The 23,034-nt window shown below is 41.6% G+C and overlaps 1 protein-coding gene across 7 annotated transcripts in view; it reads left to right on the top strand.

Moving 5' to 3' along the window:
- Positions 1 to 23,034, top strand: part of NCOA7 (nuclear receptor coactivator 7) — a 154,858-nt gene that overhangs the window by 15,995 nt on the left and 115,829 nt on the right. For 5 of the 7 annotated variants that reach the window (XM_026504750.4, XM_057311069.1, XM_057311067.1 and 2 more), the window contains one exon: positions 16,725 to 16,837. In XM_026504750.4, the coding sequence (XP_026360535.1) occupies positions 16,788 to 16,837 (50 nt within the window). In that variant the 5' untranslated portion in view covers positions 16,725 to 16,787. Of the gene's footprint in view, positions 1 to 11,935; positions 11,959 to 16,724; positions 16,838 to 23,034 lie in introns of those variants that run through there. The other 2 variants (XM_057311068.1, XM_044386304.3) reach the window with 2 other exon arrangements.

The raw sequence follows: 23,034 nt of genomic DNA, 5'->3' as shown, positions 1-23,034 counted from the left end.
CATGACATGGCGTGGAGAGAGTGGTCTATCCTAAAAAGGGACTCCTGTGCATGCGAATGAGGTGTTTTTAATTCCAAGCCAAGTAATCAGGGTGTCTTGTGTGCTCAGTTTTATTGCAGTGTGTCTGGCACGAGGTAATTTGCTGTTGACTGATTAACAGAGGATTTAGAGAGTAAGAATATAATAGTGTTTGTTCAGCGCTGTTCATGTGGAATCCTGACTGGTGGATGATTCTGATCACTAATCAGGTATACCTGTAGAGTAGGAAAAATTCCCGAGGTGGCTTTGTAGGTATGAGATCCTTCAAGATCTTTCATTTTCCTGCTGTAATTCCGACTTCGCCCAGCAAACATCAGATTTACTGATTCGGTTCCTCAGACATGTTGATCCTAGGGTGTCCTGAGTGGCAGTAATGAGTATTGTAGCCATTGGAAAAGAATAGCCCCTGCCGTATGATTTAAAGCACAGTTTCAGGCCATTAGTGCATTGGGAGGGCCTGCCCAGTCCCTGGTGTTTACATCTGAGCCCTCCTCCCTCGGCCCTGGTGATTCCCTCAACATGCTGCCTGTCTGTTGGGTCCAACTGAAACAGCTTGTTAGCAGCCCTCTTGATATCTCAAATCGTAGCACTTTGCAAAATAGTTTCAATTTAATATGCCTTAACTCTTCAAAAAGCATTCTAGTAAGGAATTGTTTTAGTCCATTCAGGCTGCTGTAACAAAATACCATACACTGGGTGGCTTATACACAGCAACATTTGTTGCTCACAGGTCTGGAGACTGGACGTCCGAGATCAGGGGGCCAGCATGGTGGAGCTGTGGCAAAACCTCTCTTCCAGGTTGCAGACAGCTGACTTCTCATCGTGTTCTTACATGGTGGAAGGAGTTAGGGATCTCTCTGGGATCTCTTTTATGAGCACACTAATCCCATTGATGAGGGGTCTGGTCTGACCTCATGACCTGATCACTTCCCAAGGGCCCCACCTAATACTATCACCTGGGCATTAGGTTTCCAACATATGAATTTGGGGGCGGGGGACACAAACAGTCTATAGCAGGAATAGGAAATTCACAAAACAGTAACTGTAAATAGCCAAGACATGAAAACATATTCAACTTAATTGCACCAAAGGACTGTAGATTGTAATTAGAGTTTAAAAGTCCATAATGGTGCTGCAAAGTTGAGGTTGGGTCTTATTCCTTTTTCATAGATGGTGAGAGGGTATGTTGGTATACTTAGGTTGAGAACAGTTTAGCTAGTAGAATTTTTTGGCACCAATGGTTCCATTCTAAGAGTACATTCTGAGGAAATCAGGAATGAGGCTTAATTTTAGTGATTAGCATAATGTCTCTGGGAAGCATGTGGAATGGTCAAGGGGTTAAGGGGAGGGATAATGGAGCCAGTTGCCCAGCTTGGAATCCCATTTCACTGTTTACCAGCTACGTGAACTTAGGCAAGTTCATTTCTCCTTGATTTTCTCATCTATAAAATGAAGATAGTAGTGTCTACCTCCCACATAGTACTGAGAATTAGATAGATGAATATATGCAAAGTACTGGCACAGAGTAAGCAACTGTAGTAATTAGTTATTATCAAGGGTGATAGTTGGGAAATTTGAGACAAATCCAACAGTAGAGTCATTTCTTAAGAGATACGTAGTATACCAAACTCTGTGCACAAAAGGATCCTAATTTGATTTTAAAATGCACCTGCATAGAAGAAAAGACAGGAAGGTGACAAAATAGTAAAGCTTTTTCCCCACTGTTGGGATCATAGGCAATTTCTGTTTTTCACATTTGCATTATCCATGTGTATTATAATGATACTTGTTAGAAATTACTAAAATTAAGGTGTCCTAAGATTCTTATATTCTCAACTTTTCTTTAGCAAATGCATATTCATTTTGACATATTTTACTTTCTCTTCCTCCTTTCAAAGCTACTAATATTTCACTTCCCCAACATTTTCACCCACGTGCCATCTGCTTCATATTTTCCTGCACTTAGCTTGCTTGTTTTGGGTATATATCAGCCCCAAGGCTAGTTCTTCAAGAATAAGTAGACCAAATGAAATGATGGATAACATTTTAGTGATGGTGGCTTTCTTATGGAAGTTTAAGCCAGAGAATGCAGCTAAGGCACTCTGTTGTCTCCACATTTCAGGTGCTCATTCCTATCTCCTACTCCCCATCTCAATGAACTCGGCGCCCCAGTACCCCTCTCACACACTCAGGGTAATTCCTGCCTCCAGGCTTTTGACTGCCCCCTTTATCTGAAATTTTCTTGCACATTTCTTCCTTTAAAGCCAACATTCTGCACGAGGTTGATGCTTAATTCCATGAACACTTTCCAAGACATCTACCCTTGATTTTAATTATTTTGGCACTTAACTATTTGTGCCACAAATCAAATATTGGCTTGTTTTATGGCTTAGTTGTTCTTACAGTAAGCTGATAGGACTGTGTTTTATATTACTCCGTGCCCTTCCGTTTTCTAGCAGTGTTGTTCACATATGTGTACGTGGGACACAAGAAGATTGGGTGGTGTTGTGTTGATAATATTCTTAAGAGATGATTTATGAGTTTTCTGCTCCATCTTTCTTCTGTCCAACTTTCTCCTTCCTTGCTTTTGAAAATCAGAATGTTACCTCATCGGTTCTCTCGTCATGTAGATATTTACCTGAAGTTTTGATAATGAGTTTCCATTCTTAAAGCCTAAAAACTAAAGAGCTCAATTGCAGAGAACACCATGGTTAGCAATGGATTTACAGTTGGGGTCCAGTAATATACAAACTAATCCTAATTGCAAGGAGACCTCTATCATCAACTCAAAAATATTGCATGTTTGATCAAGACAATTTAATGAATCTTCCCAGAGAATGTGCTTAAAGTTCATAAATATGACAGATTCTCATAGATCTTGCATTTCCCAGAAAGCCAAAAATCCTAGGAAATGTTTTCATATATCTACCCTCATAGTCTGAACCGGTGGTTTCCCAGCTCGGGTTCATGTGCCCCATGAGGATAAGGGAAGAAATTGCTAGAATGTCTGTTTCATCTTTTCATGACTTCTATTTTTGTTATATGTTTTATAATACATATATTAGTGCAGAATACATTTTTTGTAAATAAAAATATATACATATTAGGATTTTATGCTCAGATACTTTTATTGATGTGAAATGTAACTTCTAAAAATGGAGACCCCTGATCTAAGTAAAAGGCGAGACCTTATTGTTACATGTCCTGAAGTCAGTTTCTGTTAGGTATTTAGCCATAACAGATTAAAAATGAACTTATTCAACATAAATCCTGTGCTAGCTTAAACTAGGAATCGTCATTTGTGCATGTGCCCGTGCACATAAAACATAAGACACATTCCCTGCCTTTAGAGAGCTTATAATCTGATTAGAAGGATGGGGCATGATGAACAATCAATTAGAAAATGGTGCAAGATAGGGAACCTGGGTGGCTCAGTCAGTTAAGCATCTGCCTTTGGTTCAGGTCGTGATCCTGGGGTCCTGGGATTGAGTCCTGCATCCCGCTCCCTGCCCTGTGGGGAGTCTGCTTCTCCCTCTCCCCACCCCTAATCTCTCATGAATAAATAAATAAGATCTTTAACAACAACAACAACAGAACATGAAGAAAATGGTACAAGATAGCATAAGTATGCACAGGAAACCTAGCAGCACGAGGTGGTTAGACTAAAATCACCAAATATGATAAGAGCAGTGTAATATGTGGGGATACTATATTCTCAGAATATTTCAAAACCCCTTTGATGTTAAGTTTTTTTTCTTGATAATCAGGTCAGTTCTTTGTCCCTCCTAATCAAATAAGTTATGCTTAAATTATCTCCTAGGTACAGATGTTAATTAACTATGGGGGCTTTCTGCTCTAATACTCAAAAATTTTTACCAGTATTCTCAATTACTTGCTCACATTTTTTTAAATTATAAGAGGAAGTGGCAGAATAGCCATGGGGGGACAGTGACAACATTTTTGATGCAGTATTCTTTTGGAACAATGCTAGTGTATATACAATTTAAAATAAGTGAGTTCGTTTCCTAGGGCTGCTCCGACAAAGTAGCACACACTGGGTAACTTAAAGCAACAGAGATTCGTTGTGTTGCAGTTCTGGAGGCTAGAGGTCTAAAATCCAGGTGGTGGCAGGGCCATGATCTCTGTGAAACTTTAGAGAGAGCCTCCCTTGCCTTTTCTGGCTTCTGGTGATTTGCTGGCTGTCTTGACATCCTTGGCTTGCAGCTGTGTCACCCTAATTTCTGCTTTGGTTGTCCCCTGGTGTTCTCCCTGTGTGTCTCTGGCTTCATATGGCCATCTTCTTACATGGACACCAGTCTTAATGGATTAGAGGCCCACCATACTCCACTATGACCTCATCTTAACTAATTGCATCTGCAAGTACCCTTTTTCCAAATAAGATCACGTTATGTGGTACTGTGGCTACAGTTTAAACATGGGGGGGGGGTAACACAATTCACCTTATAACAAAAAGTGGTATCAGAGTCTATAGGTGAATATACCAAGATGTGCATAAGTTACCTTTGGTGTCAAATGATGCCTCCTTATGGCTAAACTTCTGTAGCCCACGCACATTAGTTATGGGGTAAATGACAACTGCAAGGAAAGGAAGCTTTCTTGGCTATTTGTGTTAACTGGCTGCTTCTGTCTCTGGGCTTTGGTATTTCACGCCTTGGTCGAGTTCTTCTTATAGACAGCAGTATGTACTATGTGGCTTTGATCTTCCTGGTAAAAATCCGCAAAGTAATTTGTGGATCGGGATATTTCTAAGGGTGTTTTGGGTTTTTTGTTGTGATAATGCTGCATAACAGCCTCCAAATCTTCGTGGCTTTAGAACCACAATTATTTATTTCACATTCATAAATCTGCCGATTGACTGCGGTTTGGCTGCTCTTGGTTGGGTTTGGCAGGGGTGGGCCAGCCTCCAAAGTTAAGGTAGGTGTTCAGGTCTATTCCATGTGTCTTTATCCTGGGACAGGGCTGACGAAGGAAAAGTTGGTACCTGGGGCATGCTCTTCTGGAGGAGAGCAGAAATTTGCCAGGCCTCTTAGAGCCTCAGGTTGAATCAGGTACACTGTTAATTCTCAGTCTGTTGGTCAGAATAAGCCACATGGCCAGGTGGGTGGAGATACATACTCTGCGTAGTAGTGCAAAGCACCACAAGGTGGCATAGCGAAGGGCGTGGATGTATATTTCTCTTACAGGAGCAAGTGCGTAATTGAGAACAACAATCCAGTCTAGCAAAGGGCAGTTTTGCTTTTGAATTCTGCAAGAACTTTTATGTGAAACAACTTAATAAACCTTTTAAAGAAAATGTATTAAACCGTAGACTTGGTTTCTTAACCCAATCTCTTGGAAGATTATAGTTGAATTCACATACTTTTTTTTCCACGTAGAGGTCATAGTACTTCCCAATACTGATTTAATTTTGTGTTGGGCAGATTTCCTGCCCCTTAGACACTTTCATTATGCCTTCTTCCTGAACCCATATTTGTGTATTTAGCACATTTTCGATTGTACTGACCAAAGTACCACGTGACCACTCCATCTTCACATTAGACCTCAGAGGCAGAAGCCAGTAGAATCTCGTCGTCCTCTTGAGCATGCTCTCATAGGGAACATTTTCATTAAGGGCAGAACTGTTTCTAGTTTACAGATATGATTGTTGATCGTGCGGCCCTGTTGAAATATAACCACGAATGGTTGTTTTCAGTGTGACTGTCCTACTTCAGGCCCCTTCCCTAACAACACTGGCCCCTGTGACCTGGCCCTTTTCTTTCCACTAACACTTGTCTGTGCATAAACACATTTTATCAGTCATTAATTTTTATCATACCCATTTTTTCTAATCGTTTTATTTATGTTAATTTTGTCTTGTCAAAAAATCAAAGTTTTCTTAGAGCCTGTTAAGTCCTTTTTATAGTCATAGGTTTTAGAGAAATAGTACAGAGGTAGGAAAAAAACAAGTTTTTAGCAAATGCTTACTGAATTGAAGAGATTGCATATAAATATGTGACAAAGCACTATTTTGAAGTAAGTATAAATTATTTATTGCCTCCTGTACTCTCCATGTAAATAAATATACTGAAAGTACATTAAGAAGAGTGATAATTCAATTATTTTTTAGTTTGCATTTTTACAAGCATGAGCGTATGCTGGTATATTTTGAAAATGCATTCGGTTGCAGATACTATCCATAAGAGAACAAAGGAGCATGTCGCCTTTTCCTTAGTGAGATAGTTTACCTGGTAGAGTAAACTCCTGTGTCTCCTGATAGTCCAAAAGATACTCAGATCGAATTGTTGAAAACTCGTGTTCGAAGCCCATAAACTGTATGTTCTTTGTAAAGGCATTCCACTTATGACGTCTGTTATCTTTTAAGTTTTATTGGTTTTGTTTGCATTGGTTACCTCTAATTCAGATCTCTCGAATAGACACCTCCCACTAAATGATAATAATAACAACAACAATAAATGAGTAGTAGTAACCACTGCCCACATTGCTTTCTGTCCTAAAAATGAGGGAGTTGGGGCCCTGCTGTAAGACCACAACCCATGCAGTAGTGACAGCATTTGCGGTGAGCCCAGGGAGCTGGCACAGTGATTCACGTTGGCAACTATTCTTCTGCAAGGCCTTGGGGAACGAACTTCAGTTCTGTACCAGTATAGAGAGACGCCAGAAGAGTGTGGAGCTTATTCCTTTTGGGCCAAGGCCAGAAGAGAGCTGGGAAAAAAAAAAAATCAAAAGGCCAGAGATCCTAGGATTTTAGCAATAGGTCTGGTCATTAAAAGGAGGTAAAGAAGCAATTGAGGACAAACTTTTGTTCCCATGTCACCTGTTCCTTTGTTGACGCTCTGTGGTGCCTGCCACCTTGAGAATCATCTTAGACATCGTCTGGGGTGATCTTGCAGTGCTGGAGCAGTAGTAGGGGGTGTCCCCAGAAACTACTTCTGTGGCTAATGCAGGCAACAGATTTTTCCCCACTCTTGTGAAAGACAATCATATGCACGTAGCAGATGCCCAATAAGTAGTGATTGATGGTGAGAAAGAGGAAGTTTTCTCTGTGTATGAGAAATGAGTTTGGCAGAGTAGACTCTGTTCTGTTTTCATTGCCTCTAATAACTTTCTATATGACTTGCGTATTTTTCTCCTCTAATCTGTCTTTGTGCACTGGTAGAAAACTGTGAGAAATGGAATTCTTATATTCTTATGAATATTAATAAGAGAATGCATGCAGTACATTAAAAGCCTCTGGTAAGATTTTTATAGAATCATGATTTTTGGTTCTAAAAAGGACATGCAATTTTAGTCCCTAGGAAAAGAGGACTCTTGTAACTTAAAATCAATAAAGAAATTTATTTTAAAAAGATGAAAATTCCATTTTCTGATTCTCTGCCTTTACTAACTTTCAGTGGAAAAATAATTGGATTGGCAGAAGATTACATTTCATAACAGTAACAAATGATAGGTCAACTGCTAAGAAATATTTCTGGTGTATTCAAAGTTATGTCATTACTTCTGTCCTTAAGACTTAAGAGGTAATTCATTTAGTTTAGTGAATTAAAGGAACGTGCTTTCCAGTTAGCTCTTTAAAAGTCTAATTCAGTGCAGTAAATATTTATTGAATGCACGGACATGTTCACTGCAGTGCTTTTATTAATGAAAAGTAGTGACTAGCCTGAATACAGTTCAGGATTTACATCCTAAAAGACAATTGGCCAGAAAGCTGGTGTTCACACTCTTGTTCTTTTTAATGGTGAGTAAATACAGGAAGAACCAGGCAGTTGAAGTGAAAATTCTGTGTAGAGATCTAGCCTAGCATGAGAGGCCAATGTTAGTGGGTTTAACTTTGGCATCAGGTAAAGCTAATAGTTCTGGCTCTCACTCTTCTGGCTGTTTGACCTTGATTAAGTTCTTTAACCTTTCTGAACTTCGGATTCTTTATCTGAAAAGGATTAAGAACATTAACTCCCTCCTACAGTCCTAGAGGTTAAACAGTGTAACAGCATCGAACAAAACACTTGATGCGTGCGGTTAATGTTCAGTAAACGTGTAACTGTTGCTGATGGCTGTCGTCTTCCTAGTCCCTGGCACTGCCTAGCTTCAGTTAGTTTCCTATTTGGTTTTTCTGTTGGGGGCAAATCTGAATCTAGCTCTTCAGGTGTTGTTGAAGGTAGGTATCATTTGCATGAATACTTGAACGTTTGGGTTCGTTGTATAGAGTTATCTGTTCCGTGGGGCACTAGACTCTATAGACACCTTTGGGACGCATTTAATCTCTCATAACAGCCCTTTGTAGATAAGGACGCTGAGGACCAGAAAAAAACTGAGTAAATTGCCCAAAGTTACATACTTCGGACATGCTGGAGCCTGGATGTTAACCAGGCCTGTCCGGCTTCAGTGGTGCTGCGATGCCTTAATAGCATGGGTCAGAGAGGTCAGGTGAAGCATCTTGGAAACAGAGAACTTCTCGTGTGTGGAGTTTATCTAATCTCAGCTATGAAGGAATTTTTGAAATTAAACATTTTTAATTAAAAAAATCTTTATTAGTTTCCCCACCGACCTTGACTTTCCCCTATAATAGTAGTTCTTAATGAGTTTAGTATCCCCCCACCCCGACCAGGATGCGGTTTGTTTCCCACGGTTATTGGGGGGAGGGGGCATGCAGAAGTGTCAAATGCTCTGTAATGAGCGGGAAAGTTCTAGACAACAAGGAAGTGTCCCTTACACTCAGGAATTTTATGTCTTCCGTAGGACCTATGTGAATATTTATTGGGACATTCTAAAGAAAAGAGAATAGCTTTAAGTTACCATGTTTAGAAATACCCAATTATTATTTCTAGCACTAGTTTTTATTCTGATGTTCTCTTCACCCCACCCCCCATTACCCACTCGCACCTCTTCCCCCTCACCTCTGCTTTTTCATTTTCCTATACTTCTCATTTGTAATGAAATCGTTACTGATCCATTTCTCCTGTAGCTAAACTTGCCCCATGGAAGTAGGTATTTCATGATGTATTTGAGTGACCTTGTGCCTGAGAATTTGCTTATTGAAATACCGATTATAAATGACTTTCCTTTTGGGCATTATATTGATTTAATAAAATTAAGTGTGAAAGTAGGTTATATTAGCTGTGAACTTCATTTCGATATTATAAAGGGCATTTTATGAAATACCTGTTCATGTCCAGGAGGGGTGTTGGTTTTGATAAGGTTGAACACTGCGGGTCTGTAGCTGTGTCCGGAAACGGAGGTTCGGCCTGTGCTCAGTCACTGCCCCCCTCTCTGGAGGCAGCTGTTTGCATCTGTCTGTGAGACAGTTCTTCCTTATGTTGAGCCAAAACCCCTCTCCCTCCATATCTAATGCCTGGTCCCAGGTATCCCCCTCAAAGGTCTGTTGGTACAAGCCTAAATCCGCGACCAGATACTATCTTTCAGATATTTGAAAATAGCTGTCAGTTCACTCCAACTCTTTGCAGGCAAACCCTGACCAGCTCCTTTGACTATTAGTCTTAAAACTTCGTTTTTTGTCACTTAACCATCCAGGTTGCTCCCGTTTCCTTACACGTCTCCTATAGGGTAAGAGCTGGAGGTAAGTGCAGTCATCTGGATACATTCTCATCCTCAAGAAGGGCAACACAGACCATCATAATCTTTTTTATTCTGGTTGATTAAGTGGGTTTTTGGTTTGGTTTGGTTTGGTTTGGTTTGGTTTGGTTTGGTTTAGGAAGGGCTGGTGGTGTAATGTCAGTGCTGGGTATAGGGAGCCTCCTCTCACCTAAGACTGCAGGTCACATTCACCTGTGCTGATGCTAAGCTCTGTCACTCTTGTTCCTTAGCTTGTCCCCCAGATGTAGACCCTCAGGTTCACATGGGGTAAATTCCACCTTCCTACAGACAGCTGAGGTCTGTCTGAATCCAAATGCTGTTGTCCGGGATGTTCTTTATCCCTCTTCCAAAAGTCTAATACAGAGGTTCCTATCATCATTCAAGTCAGTGGTAAATTTACTGGTGAGGAGAGGGGCTACGAACAAATACTGCATTGAGCTATTAGCATCCTCCCTCCAGGCTGAAGATGGAGGTCAGCTCCCGGCTCTGGGTTGAGGTCAGTCCGTTGGTCAGCTCGTACCTTTTGGTACAGTGGCTCAGTGCTTTTCTCTATCCATGTAATAATCAAAGCAGCCACCTATGTCCAGCCCACATTTCTCCATCTTACCCATAAGCACATCAAAAGAAACTTATCAAATGCCTTTAAGTACAGTTATATTGTATTTTACTTCATTTCCTTAATGTATGAGAATAGTAGCTATGACCAAGAGGGAAATTAGGTCAGTGTCATAGAGTAAGCCAGCATTCCCTGAACTTCCTGCCCTCCACCAGCCCTGCCCTCCAGCCATCCGAGACCACTCAGGAGTCTCTGGAACCACACGTTCTCTGATGATGGCTTGCACAGCCTCAGTCTGCCCAGTGAGCCCAGCCTCTTCTTTGTGCATTGTTGGGGAAATGCCTGCTCCTCCCTCATGACCCAGCTCTGGCATCACCTGAGAAGTTTCCTTGACTCTCCTTCCCTTCTTAGCAGTTAGTTGCTTCCATCTGTGCTCTGCCAGTGTCAGAGGACTCGCCACTTGTACCAGCTGATGGGTTTCGCTTGCCTGTTCCACCTGAGCTTCTTGGCCCATGAATGCTGTCTCCATCTCTTATCTCGAGCAGAGTACTTGGTCCAAGGTAGAGGCTTCAAAAAGGGGGTCTGCTTGTTTATTATTGTTCTGCTGAATGGTTAGTGTTCTGCAAACAGTCTCGATCCCAGGTTTCACTGCCTTTTCTTCCGAGTTCTGGCTAACCTGCCTGTTGTGATCATTTCTAAAGTTTTGCTGGAAACCTAGGTGATGATCTGCAGTGTGTCATTTACACAATCCCTCTTCTAACTTTTGCGGAAAATTAAAACTGTTTGCCCATTGTCAGGCTGCTGGCACTTTCCACATCTTTGATAATTCCTGACCCTACCAGTGACTTTTTAGAAATCTTATTTGCGCATTCTCTTCTTAGAAGGGATGTATAAAATGATCTAACTGGCCTAGAGATGGGTCTTCATTTAAAGTATCTGGGAGCTTTGGGTGCCTGGGTGGCTCAGTTGGTTAAACGTCTGCCTTCGGCTCAGGTCATGATCCCAGGGTCCTGGGATCAAGTCCTGCATCAGGCTCCCTGCTCAGGGAGTCTACTTCTCCCTCTACACTTCCCCCCTGCTTGTGTTCTCTCTCTTTCTCATGCTCTCATGCTCTCTCTCTCAAGTAAATAAAATCTTTTTAAAAAGTATCTAGGAGCTTTGATGAAATCTCTCTACTTCTCCCTTTTTTTCTTTGTAAGTATAAACTCTACACCCAATGCGGGGCTTGAACTCAGGACCCCAAGATTGAGAGTTGCATGCTCTACTGACTGAGCCAGCCAAGTGCCCCTCTCTATACTTGTCTTAAATGAAACTGAGATTTGTGTAATTCTTTCCCGCTAATTCCAGTTCCTTAGGCGAAGAGTAATGGAATAAGAGCTAATGAGTTCTCCATTCATTTTGCCATCCATTGGCTTTGTCCCATTTTCCCAAGTAGCAGAGACCATTGGCCTGTCCTTGATTATCACCTTGATTCAGGCATAACTTTTTAGCTCTCGGTTCTGTTCTCCATTCTGTTTTCTGTTGTTTTGGTTTTGTGACACATTTGTCTACTTGGGGGCATTATCTCCTGGCTGCTCCTTACATGTTTGTGGCACCCTTTTGTATCTGTTGCTATGTCTTTCTTCCCAGGTTTCTTGTTAAAGAGAGTATTCAAATTCAGACCTTGGTTAATGCTGAAATTTGAATATCCTTCCTTTGTTTAGATGACTGTGGCTTTGAGAAACACCGAACACCTCTTCTATTTCTGTAAAAGTGTAAGTATTTTTGAGGAGGAAATGTCTGCATAGAAAGGTACAGTTTGATCTGTCCCCCAAGGGGCCAAACTTAGTTTGACCAAGCCTCAAAGCATGTTTTTGTCATTATTTCATTTGTATAATAGGAAACATGTTGTGGGGAAAACAGTTGATGGACATCATAGGTACCCTGGTGTTTTTCGAGTCCAGACTGGTTATACCTGAATGTGCAAGGAGCTGCAAGGTGTTAGATGCGAAGCCAGAGAGCCACGCTGGGCTGTGTGGGTCATGCTGGCTTGATGTACTTTGGGAGTCTCCTGTCGCTCTGTGCTTAAATTCTTTCTGAGTGGTGCCACGGTCTCAAACAGGGAGCACTTTGCAGGTAATAACAGTAAATGTTTTGTCTTCACCACAGCGCTTACAAGGTAAGGATTTTGTAGGTGCCTTTTTTATTTGCATAATGAACTGAATTTAGGTTGGAATTGACCATCCTGATTTAAGGTCGCAAAAAGAAATATTTAGATAGAAGATTCATCTTGTGCTTCCCTCACGAAATTCTTTTTGGTCTGTAATGTGCCGTAAATGCAGGAGACTCTTATAATTCAGTGTTTGGATGAGTCTAGAGTTTATCGATGTGAAGAAAAGTCAACATTAAATGAAAGGAGGGCTTTTAAGAAGCCCATTATAACCACTTATAATGGAAAATGTAGTTCCCATTAGAGATTGATTTAAGGAGCTCCAGTTCTTCAGTGAAGCATGAAGGCTGCTGTGCGGTGCACTGTGCAAATCATTTTTATAGCATCCTTTGCTGCTCTCTTCCTGGTTAATCTGTTGGTGCATCTAGACCTGAAAGGATTGTATATGTCTTGTTTGAGGAATACAAAAATCCCCAGAAATTTAAAAGAAATCAGTCTATTTTTTTTATCAAATAGAGTATTAAAAAAAAAAAAAAAGCTTCGCAAGTTCTAAACAGACAACGGTGGCACCAGATGTCAGTTCTTGGATCATTTAATCTTTTTCTCTTGTGCTTATTTTTGTCAATATTTTTCCACTAGAACCAAATATTAGTTTCTGGCTCAGCTTGCAATATAAAAATTTTCCAATTAGATTGTTATGGCTTCATTTTTATTCATGAGGAGAAATCTAATAACCAGGGATCATCACATATGGTGGCATGCAGGAGAGGAACTTTAAAATAAACCACCTGGCCCAGAGCAGGGATTCTCATCCTTTCTGGAGTCTGAGGGAGAGACTAGGTTTGCATCTGTGTCCCTCAGCCCCAAGTTTTTATTTATTTATATTTGCCTCCAAGTAATTCTTAAACGGGGGGGGAGGGATTCTTGGATTTATATCAGTCTTCCATATAATTGACCTTACCCCAAGCCCGGATTAATTCCTCGCTTAGCTTTTATGTGGATTTACTGCCTAGTTCTGTGTTGGGTATTTAGGGAAGTAAAAGGAAGTTGTGAAACATGGTGGTTTTTGACCTGAAGGAGCTTTTGGTTTGTGTGTGGCTAAGGGAAGCGGCCATGTCGCACAGTGAGTGACGAAGTGCTTCACGGTCAGTATTCAGTGACCTGTGAAATAAGCTACAGAAGAGAGAGGAGAGCACACAAGGGGTCAGGGAAGGCTTTAGAGCAGAACTGGTTTTTTGTGCTAGATCTGGTCAGATGGAGGAGTGTAGCCAAGTGACTTGAAGCTTGGTGAAAGAGTGAGGATTAAGGTGTGGAGTCATTTGGGGAGGGGGGTTGGTGAAGGGACCCCACTGGGTTCAGGCCACAGTGTGAGATCAATTTCGGGAGAGTTGGACACCACTGTCTTTTCTTTTTCTTCTTTCTTGCATCACCCAACTTCTTGAATGAGCGCTCATTCCTTGAGGCGTGGCTTCTACTCGCCGCTCTGCTGGTGCAGTCCCGCGGGAGGGCTCGGTGCCCCTCCCCCCACACCCAGCTGCAGGTGCTCTGACCTGCAGATTCTGCCCCGGGGCATTGGACACTGTTGATTCTAGACTGCTTTTTCTCACTCGTTTCCAAATATTTCTGGCTCCAAAGGTTATTGAAAGGCATTGAAGCGTGCACCAAACTGGATTTAAATTCTTGCTCCCCCAGAGCTGGTGCTGTGGAACTAGGGAAATCAGTATCTCCGTTTAGTGGAAATGCGGATACTGAACTGACAGTGTGGTTGTAAGCATTAAAAGAGAGAACGTGTGGATAATATGTGGAAGTAAATAACTTCCGGCATTGTGGCAGAAGTAGGCAGGCGGTACGATTGGTTCCCTTTTCTTACCTGCTAGCCACTCTGTCCTTCTTGCCTGAACGTGTGTTCTTTTTCTGTCCATACCTACGCCCAGCTGATCGCTCTTTCTGGAATGCTGTCTTCTTCTTACCTATTGAAATCCTCACTGCCCTGAAAGACTTCATCACCTCCATCAACATGAACTTTGTGTCTTCTGTATTCTTACTGTCTTCCTTTGGACAACTCTGGTGACTACCTTGCATTTTAGTGTTTTGCATACATCTTATTTTCCCTGCTTGGTGATAAAGTCTTCGAGAGCGGAGGGCACGTGAGGGACATGGACGTAAAGCAGTCAGAGTTCAGACTGCGTCCCGTTGTTTCCACGGAGGGCTTTGTGCATAGCTGTCATGTTTGCAGGGTATCATCATCGTATTCTCGCTTGCTTTTTTTTTTTTTTTTTTTTGACTTAACCACAACCACATGCTGATAATTTCTAAATCTTTTGCCGTAGCCTTCACCACACTTATGTGCTTTAAACGTAATCAAAGATATGGTGAATGTCTCCAGTTGACTATCTGACAGGCACCTGGAAGGCAGTGTGTCCCAAACCTGTTCTTCTATCTGTTTCTGCGCCCTGCCCCACATCCGGCTTGCCCCCTTCATGTTGATTGTGTTCTCTCTGTGGTGTCACTGTCTACCCAGCCCCTGGAGCAGAAGCTTCGAGGGCATTCTTCATCTCGCCTCTGTGATGTTGTCCCCACTGAATGAGTCACCAGATCTTGACTCATTTGCCTCCTAAATATTTTTTGAGTGTATCCCCCCTCTTTCTATGTTGAATACTGCTGCCTAAATGTGGTCACTCTTCTCTCAACTAGTTTTACTGTAATTTTTCCGGAACATATCTACTTCGCGCTTACTGAACCCTCTCAAGTCCGTCCTTCCAGTGTGGGTATAGCACAGTCCCTCGTGTAAAACACTTTGGTGACTTCCTTTCATGTACATCAGGGATGAGAAAATTGGTTTTATCTCCTCTTGATTGGTTCGGTAATGTCTGTAGCGAGTGCGGCACTGTTGCTTAGTGATGTCTGACGTAGGAGCTGCAAAGGGGCGGGCGGCGCATAACACGTAGCTAGGATTAAGATCAAGGTCTTTCGTGTGACATAAAAGGCCTGCCATGACCCTGATCCTGCTCATGTCTTCATCCTCACCCCATTACCTGCTTCACATTTAATCCTGGAGCCGCAGAGAAGTATCGTGTCTTCTTGTGTCATTCACGCTAGACCTGCTTCCCCGTACCCTTTAAGGAGGACATCCACACTCATCCTTCAAATCTTGGGGTGCATGGGGAGGACATGGGGTGGACCCTGCATGAGGCTGAGTGTTCTTCCTGTGGGCTCTCCTGTGCCTCCTCCATACCAGTCAGTATCCCATTGATCTGAAATCCTAAGCCTCTCCCTCTCCCAGACAGTAAACTCTGTTAGGGCAAATATCATGGCTTGTTTATCTTTGGTCTCTGATACTTATCACAGTACCTTCCGTGGAATGCGTATTGTGAATTAAATTGTTCATTGAAGGGGCACTTGGCTGGCTTAGTCAGTGGAGCATGCGGCTCTTGACCTTGGGGTTGTAGATTCAGGCCTCACACTGGGTGTAGAGATTACTTTAAAATCTTTTTAAAAAAATTGTTCATTGAATTGAATTAGCAAATAATTTTGATTGATGAACATTCTTTGCTTTTGCTTTGATACCCCTCAGGATGAGAGGATAGATTTTAGGGAAGGTTAATGCTTTGCAGAAAATTTAGGTTAGTGAATCAGGCAGAGAGTAGACATTGGAAATTTTTGAGCAGGGGAGTGGCATGATGCAAGTGGTATTTAAGGAAGATTGATCTGGAGACAACCTTTTATTACAGGTTTAAGCCGCTCCTGGGAAGCATAGGTGAGGGTGGGGGGTGGGGAGAGGGAGAGGCAGAGGCAAGCATATAAAGCCATTTTGAAGAACAGCTTCCTGAGGCTTTGTACTTTCATTTCCACATTTGCTCAAGTGGGATGTAGTTGCTGGCATGTTTCCGAAAATAAAATAGAACACTGATGTTATTTTTAAAGAAAGAACATTCTTGTAAAACACCTAAGTGATCCATTTTTCATAATTATGGATGAGACCTATTCACAATCAATTACCTATAGAAAGTGATTATGAGTTCATAAATTTAAAAAAATAATTAGCTTCTGCATAGGCAGCCTAAACTCTCCAAAAATCAGTGGTTTTCATTATTTCACATTTTGAAATATTAATTGTGAGGAAAATACTTCAGTCTATTTTTCCAGCCACCTTTTATTTTAGTTTAACACTTCCATCCTGATGGTAGGTTTTATCCCCCCCCCCCCCCCCCCCCCGTGGGCATTTGCATTTCATGTATTACTCATGTGACTGCGTTTACTGGTTCAAGTTTGTCTTCCGTTCGTGGCGGGCCATGTAGCTCCACTCTGCTTTATTCTTCATCTTGGCTAAACTTGGTAATTTACAGTCACTTTGTTGTTTTTTTATTATAGGGTTATGACTCACTGATTAAAAAGAAGGACTTTTCCAAATACTTTGCATTTTGATTGTGTATTATGGATACCAAGGAAGAGAAGAAGGAACGGAAACAAAGTTATTTTGCTCGGTAAGCATTGCTTTGCAAAATTATCATCAGTATTTGAATGTTTGAAGGGGGGACTTTGTCCTCAAGTATTCGTTGGCATTCTGTGTTTGGTGAGTGTTCATAAAGAAAGCAGGTAGCCGGTAGAAGTTAAATGTACTTTGTTTTCATCCTTTTTCTTACTCACAATAGGGGAAGAACATTTTGTTCTTGTCTTTGCATCTTTGACAGCTCTCTGAGGCCGCTGCTGCCCAGGGAATCTCGCACCGTCATTATGCCCTGAGCTGCATGTTGCTTGGGATCCCACATTTAGCAACCGGCATTGAATCTTAGATCCCAAGTGCTTAGTTCCTGCTGCTCTCGTCGCTTCCTTGGTTTAGCTATAACTAAAAATCTGTGACATATTTAAAGCTTATTACCTTGTTGGGAGTCTGTTACTGAAAAGTATTTCTGTAGGTAGATGGAATGGATGAAATTCTACCATTGGAGTTCGTGTCATTCCTAAAGCTGAGCTTATCCAACATCCATACAGTTGTTGGTTTGTGAGTAGATGTAATCCAGTAGGCGACTGGTTACTCTATACAGATTTAACCATGTATTGGGCAGCTACTCATCATAATAAAGTGCACGATACGCTAAAACACTGACCATTTTGATAGAATGTTTTCAAACTCACATAGGCTTAAAATTATCATTATGGTCTCTTAAATTGAAATATTTCTTAAGAACTGAATTCAGCCTCACCACATCCCAGTCTGTGTGTGTTCAAGATGTATTTCTTGTTTTCCAAATGTAAGCCTTGGAAACTGAAAACCAAAGTTTTTGGTTGGTATTTTTTATCCAGAAATTAAGCGAGGTTTTAGATTGTTAATAGGAAAAGGAAGGAAATGAACTTTTAAGGAACGACGACTGTGTATAAAGTTCTTTACTTATTATTTTATTTATCTTCACCATAAACCTAACGTACATTTCCCCCTATTTTACCAGTGAGGTAACCAAGACTCAGAAAGTATTTTGCCCATGTCCTGTAGCTTAAGAGTCAGTATTTGAATATCCACATGCCCCAGTTAGTAATAGTAAACCGCGAGTAAGAGTTTTTGGAAAGCAGGAGTTAAATGACTAATTGTAGTGTGATGTTTTCCATTATTAAGACTGCAGAGTAGCAAGATTGGGGAAAGAAGAAATCAGGCATCAATGGGTGGAACATTAGAAGGAGGACACTTAGAATAAATAAGAACTATATAGTGATCTTTAAAAATGCTTTATTTTGAGATAATTTATAGATTCACACATAGTTGTAGGATATATTACAGAGAGCTACCCTGCACCCTTCATCCAGTTGCCCACAATGGAGAACCTTATGTAACTGTTCTATGATATGGCCACTAAGAAATTGACACTGATGCAATCCACCGACCTTTCAGATTTCACCAGGTTTTCAAGGATTCATTTGTGCATTTGTGTGTATCCAGTTCTGTGTAATTGCTTCACATGTATAGAGTAGTGTGGCCATATCACCATCAAGAGGCAGATCCAGTAGGTCTCCTGTGCTACCCTTTTGTAACAGCATTCACTTCCTTCCCTCTCCTTGCCCCCGCTGACAACCACGAATGTTTCTCTTAATCTCTGTAATGTGTCATTTCAGTAATATTATATAAATGAAATCATATAATATGTAACCCTCTGAGATTAGATTTTTTTCATTTAGTGCAGTTCCCTTATGTTTTAGCCCACTCAGACTGCTGTACCAAAACCCCACAGACTGGGTGGCTTACCAGCAACAGAAATGTATTTGCCAGAGTTCTGGAGGCTGGAAGTCCAAGACCGCGGTGCCAGGTTCTGTCCGGTGAGAGGCCGCTTCCTGGTTCATATAAGGCCGTCTTCTTGCTCTAACCTCACATGGCAGACGGGCAAGGAGCTTTCTCATACCTCTTTTATAAGGGCACTAATCCCATTCATGAAGACTCGCCATCATGACTTAATCACCCCCCCCCCCAAAAGGCTTCACCTCCTAACACCATCACATTTGGCATTAGGTTTGAACATATGAATTTTGGGGGTACACAAACATTCAGATCATAGCACTTGAGATCTGTTCAAGATGTCACGTGTATCAATAGTTTGTTCTATTTATTGCTGAGTAGGATTCCATGGTGTGTCTGTATCACAGTTTTCTAGGTATTCACCCACTGAAGCACATTTGGGTTATATCCAATTTGGAGCTATTGCAAATCAAGCCACTAGGATCATTTGTGTACAAGTTTTTGTGTAAATATAAGTTTTAATTTTTCTGGGATAAACACCCAAGAGTGGAATTGCTGGGTCAGGTGTTAAGTGCCTGTTAGAACTGCCATCCCCTCTTCCAGAGTGGCTGTACCACTTTACATGCCTTCCCATCAGCACTGCATAAATGACCCAGTTTCTCCACATCCTCGTCAGCATTTGGTATAATCACTCTTTCTTATTTTAGCCATTCTGATAAATGTGTAGTGATATCTCCTGCATTTCTTTAATGAGCAGAGAAGCTCAACCTCTTTTTGTGTGTTTATTAGCAGTCTGTCCATCTGCAGAGCAGTGCCTTTTCATGTCTTTTGTCTGTTTTCTTATCGTTGAGTTTTGAGAGTTCTTTATGCACTCTAGATACTGGGCCTTTGATGGAGGGTTTGTAGCTATTTTCTCCCAGTCTGTAGCTTTTGTTTTCCTCCTCTTAGCAGCATCTGTTGCAGAGCATAAGTTTTTACTTTTGATGTGATTCAATTTATTAGTGTTTCCTTCTATGGATTATGCTTTTGGCATCAAGTCTAATTCTTTACCCAACCGTAGGTCATAAAGATTTGCTTCTGTCTTTTTTTTCTACAGGTTTTGTAATACTGTGTTTTATACTTGCCAGTTATCCATTTTGATTTAATTTTTCTATGAGATGTGAGTTTTAGTCAATGTGTGGTTTTTTTTCCTTTCTGCTCATGGATGCCCTAGATAGCGACTTGGAGAGCTGCAGTGCCTTCTCAGCTTGAATGCACACTGATTCCAGCAATGAGGGTGATGGACGGTTCACAACCTGAGCAATGTTAACTACTTGCGGTTCCTAAAATGTAGAATAAGGGGAGCCCTGTCAATTGAGAATGCAAGAAGAAACTATTCTGGAAGAACAGCACCGTTTTTTGTTTTTTTTTTTTCAGCTCAGAAACGTAAAATTTAATTGTCATGCTTGCCTTGACCTCCTGTGACAAGTATTCTAACAATGAAAAGGAAGACATATCCAAAAATTAAGTATGACCTTACAAGCATAAGGATAACCAGGCAAGAACAAAAATCAGTGATGCTGTCCTAACAGCATGCTAACATGATTAGTTACTAGAAAAAGAGAGAGAACAGACAAATCTGTAGTTCAGTTGTTACAGTGCATTGGTGGCCAAAAATGGTCAAGCTATTAAAACCAAAAGGGAAACCAGAAAACCCTCCATTATCAGAAAAGAGGCAACCAAAGTTAATACTCTTTTCGAATGCTTTCTGACTCAACTGCGGAATTACCATAACATGGAATTACCAACAGGACCTACTTGACAGTCAGTTTCTGACAACACAGGGCTGACTTCTCTGGAGCAGTGTGCATTAGGGCAGTCCAAGCAAGATTTCCACAGCAGAATGTAAAGTCAGGCCAAGGGTAAGGCTGAATGATGCAATCGCACCGCCTTACATAAATCTCTACTAGTGTGCAGAGATCAAAAGGGAGATTTGTCCTTATTTCTACCTGTTACCATAATATGTATCTGAAACCCGAAAAATTGCTTTTAAACTTTGTTCCCCCTCTCTTCATCCCTTTTTCCTTCCATGTCATTAAATAGCCTCTCTTTTCTTGGTGTACTATTTTACCATGGTTTCATAAACATCATATGCTTGTATGTGTTTTTATATACCCTTTTGTCGATGTTCCTCTCCCTCTCTCTGAATTTAACACCAAAACAAAGTTTAAAAGATCCCATTTTAATAATTTTGGATTGAAATGAGTGATGTGAGGATCGCCCAATACTTCCTTTCTTATAATTTATCTTGAAATATGCCAATGTAACTCTAAATAGAAGGGTAAATTAGCATTACTACTAGATAGATTTATTCTGGTTAAGTGCTAAGAAGTTTTCAGGATCTCCTGGCCCTGGCCCACTTGGTTTTCAGGATCTTTGGTGTCGTTTTATACCAGTTGTCTATTCCAGATCGAATGATTCATGAGACCTTTCCCTATGCTCTTGCAAAGAATTTGTGTATACAAAATTAGTATATTACATATGTGGATTAGTTCCTTGATACTTGACAGGTCTTGCAACCAAATGAGAAACTGAGTTATTGAAGCAGATTATACTCCCTGTGTTATCCTCCAGAGTGCTCATTATTCATTATGGCCCCTGCTCCCCCTTCCTTCCCCTTACAGTTAGAATGCACGTGTTCTTTCCAGTAGAGCCACACACAGTTCTTCTTCCACACTTTATTTGACATTATGTGGCTTTTTCAGAATTTAGAACCCATATAGCAATTTTTGTGCAGGTCTCTTTATGCTCTTTGTGTGTTTGAATATTTTTAAAAAACATAGCATTCAGGATTGAGGGTTAATTTAGGATATCAAAAATATATTTTCAGTGAACCTAAAGTGTTCTTTTGTAGGAGATTTACTTTTCTGCTCTGATAAGGTCTGACAGGGCCTGTAAATATAGCCACTGAGAGGTAGAGACTCAGCAGTAGACTCTGTTTGGTTCATATAGGTCCCGTCCCTCTTCCCCTCCTTCCTGGTCATCAGGAAAAGCAGAGCTGCCCCGCCACTTGCTTTCTTCTTCCCCGCCCCCTTCCAAGCCAGTAGTGTGCAGTGTGGAGGGGGATGACGCTCTTCTTTCTGCCTCACCCTCCCACCCCAGACTCCGAAGGTTGCAGAGTGTAGAACATGTCCTAGCGCCGATCCCCACTCCTCTGACACCCCCGCTTCCCTCCCCAGCCTCCACGCTGGCAGTTCTTCATCCTTGAACCTCTGACCTGTCAGCAGAACACCTTGTGTTTGAAAACCACTCCAGTGTATGACCTTGGCCAAGTTTTCTAAATTTCATCCTGCATTACTTGTTGTTAAGCGTGGCAAATAATGACAACCTACTAACAAAATGGCTTTGAAGAAGGAAGCTTCCCAGCCTGAGCCAAGGTGATATAGTCCAAATGGGACACAGCAGGGAGGACCAGAGCTCGTTATCCACACTGATTGGCATTTGGCCCCTTCTTCAGGGAGGAGGATCTGGAGGCTGATATTTGAACCCACTGGGTAGCCTTTTTATTAAATATACAGAGTCAGTTGTGTGGCTCTCTCATTCAAACAGAACCAAACCAAGATGCTGTGAAGATGGAGGTAACATACACAGAATGCTTGACATAGTGCTCAGTCACCTCTGACCTTGGCTTCTCTGCTTACCTGAACCTTCGTCTTCATCTAAAAACCTTCATCTTGATGCCCTTACTCCCATTCCATGAGCTGCTCCTGTGGTTCAGATCAGGGAGGCGGGAGTAATCACAACAGTCCAAAGTGGAATTGACAGCCTCCCAGAGGTACATTGTTACAAGCTCAGCCAGGTGCTGGGACAGCGTAAAGTGGAACTACGTAGTCCCAAGGGCTTTGAGAATTCTAAGGCACGCTTTTATTTTATAGTAGGAGCCCAGGCCCATGGGGTGAAATTGTCAATGACCTGCTGGCCCCATACCAGGCCACTTCATATATGTTAACTGGTAATCAGAGCCTCACCACTGGGGTTTGACACACTCTCATGTCTTGGGTATGTGTGCTGGAGACACTGACTCCTCAGCCATTTGAATGGCCAGGTAGGACCACATAGGCTGGTCACGTTTAGCCGTGAGTAGCATCTTATCCTGGGTAGAGTGTGAGTATTACCCTCTTCTGTGCATGCTTTCCTGTCAACAAGGTTGGGAGAACTGGGCTACATTATCTTCATTCCAAGCATCTGATCTATAAAAATTTTCATACCCAAATACGATTTGATTGTTATGAAATTTCGACTCAGAGGGGTTGGCTACACTTGAGGAGATGATACAGCAGAGGTGGGTGAGGCAGGATTTGAGGCCAGCTCCGTCCCCTGCAACCACAGCTTATGCCCTGCAATGCTGCCCGTGGCAGCGGGGCAGTTTGGCGGTAGAAGGGGGCCTGTGGCACGTGGGTTAATTCACATCGTTGTGAA

The sequence above is a fragment of the Ursus arctos genome, unplaced genomic scaffold, assembly GCF_023065955.2.
Source record: "Ursus arctos isolate Adak ecotype North America unplaced genomic scaffold, UrsArc2.0 scaffold_13, whole genome shotgun sequence".
Taxonomy (NCBI): Eukaryota; Metazoa; Chordata; class Mammalia; order Carnivora; family Ursidae; genus Ursus; species Ursus arctos.
Note: the sequence above shows the minus strand (reverse complement) of the source record. Positions and strands in the feature narration are given on the sequence as shown.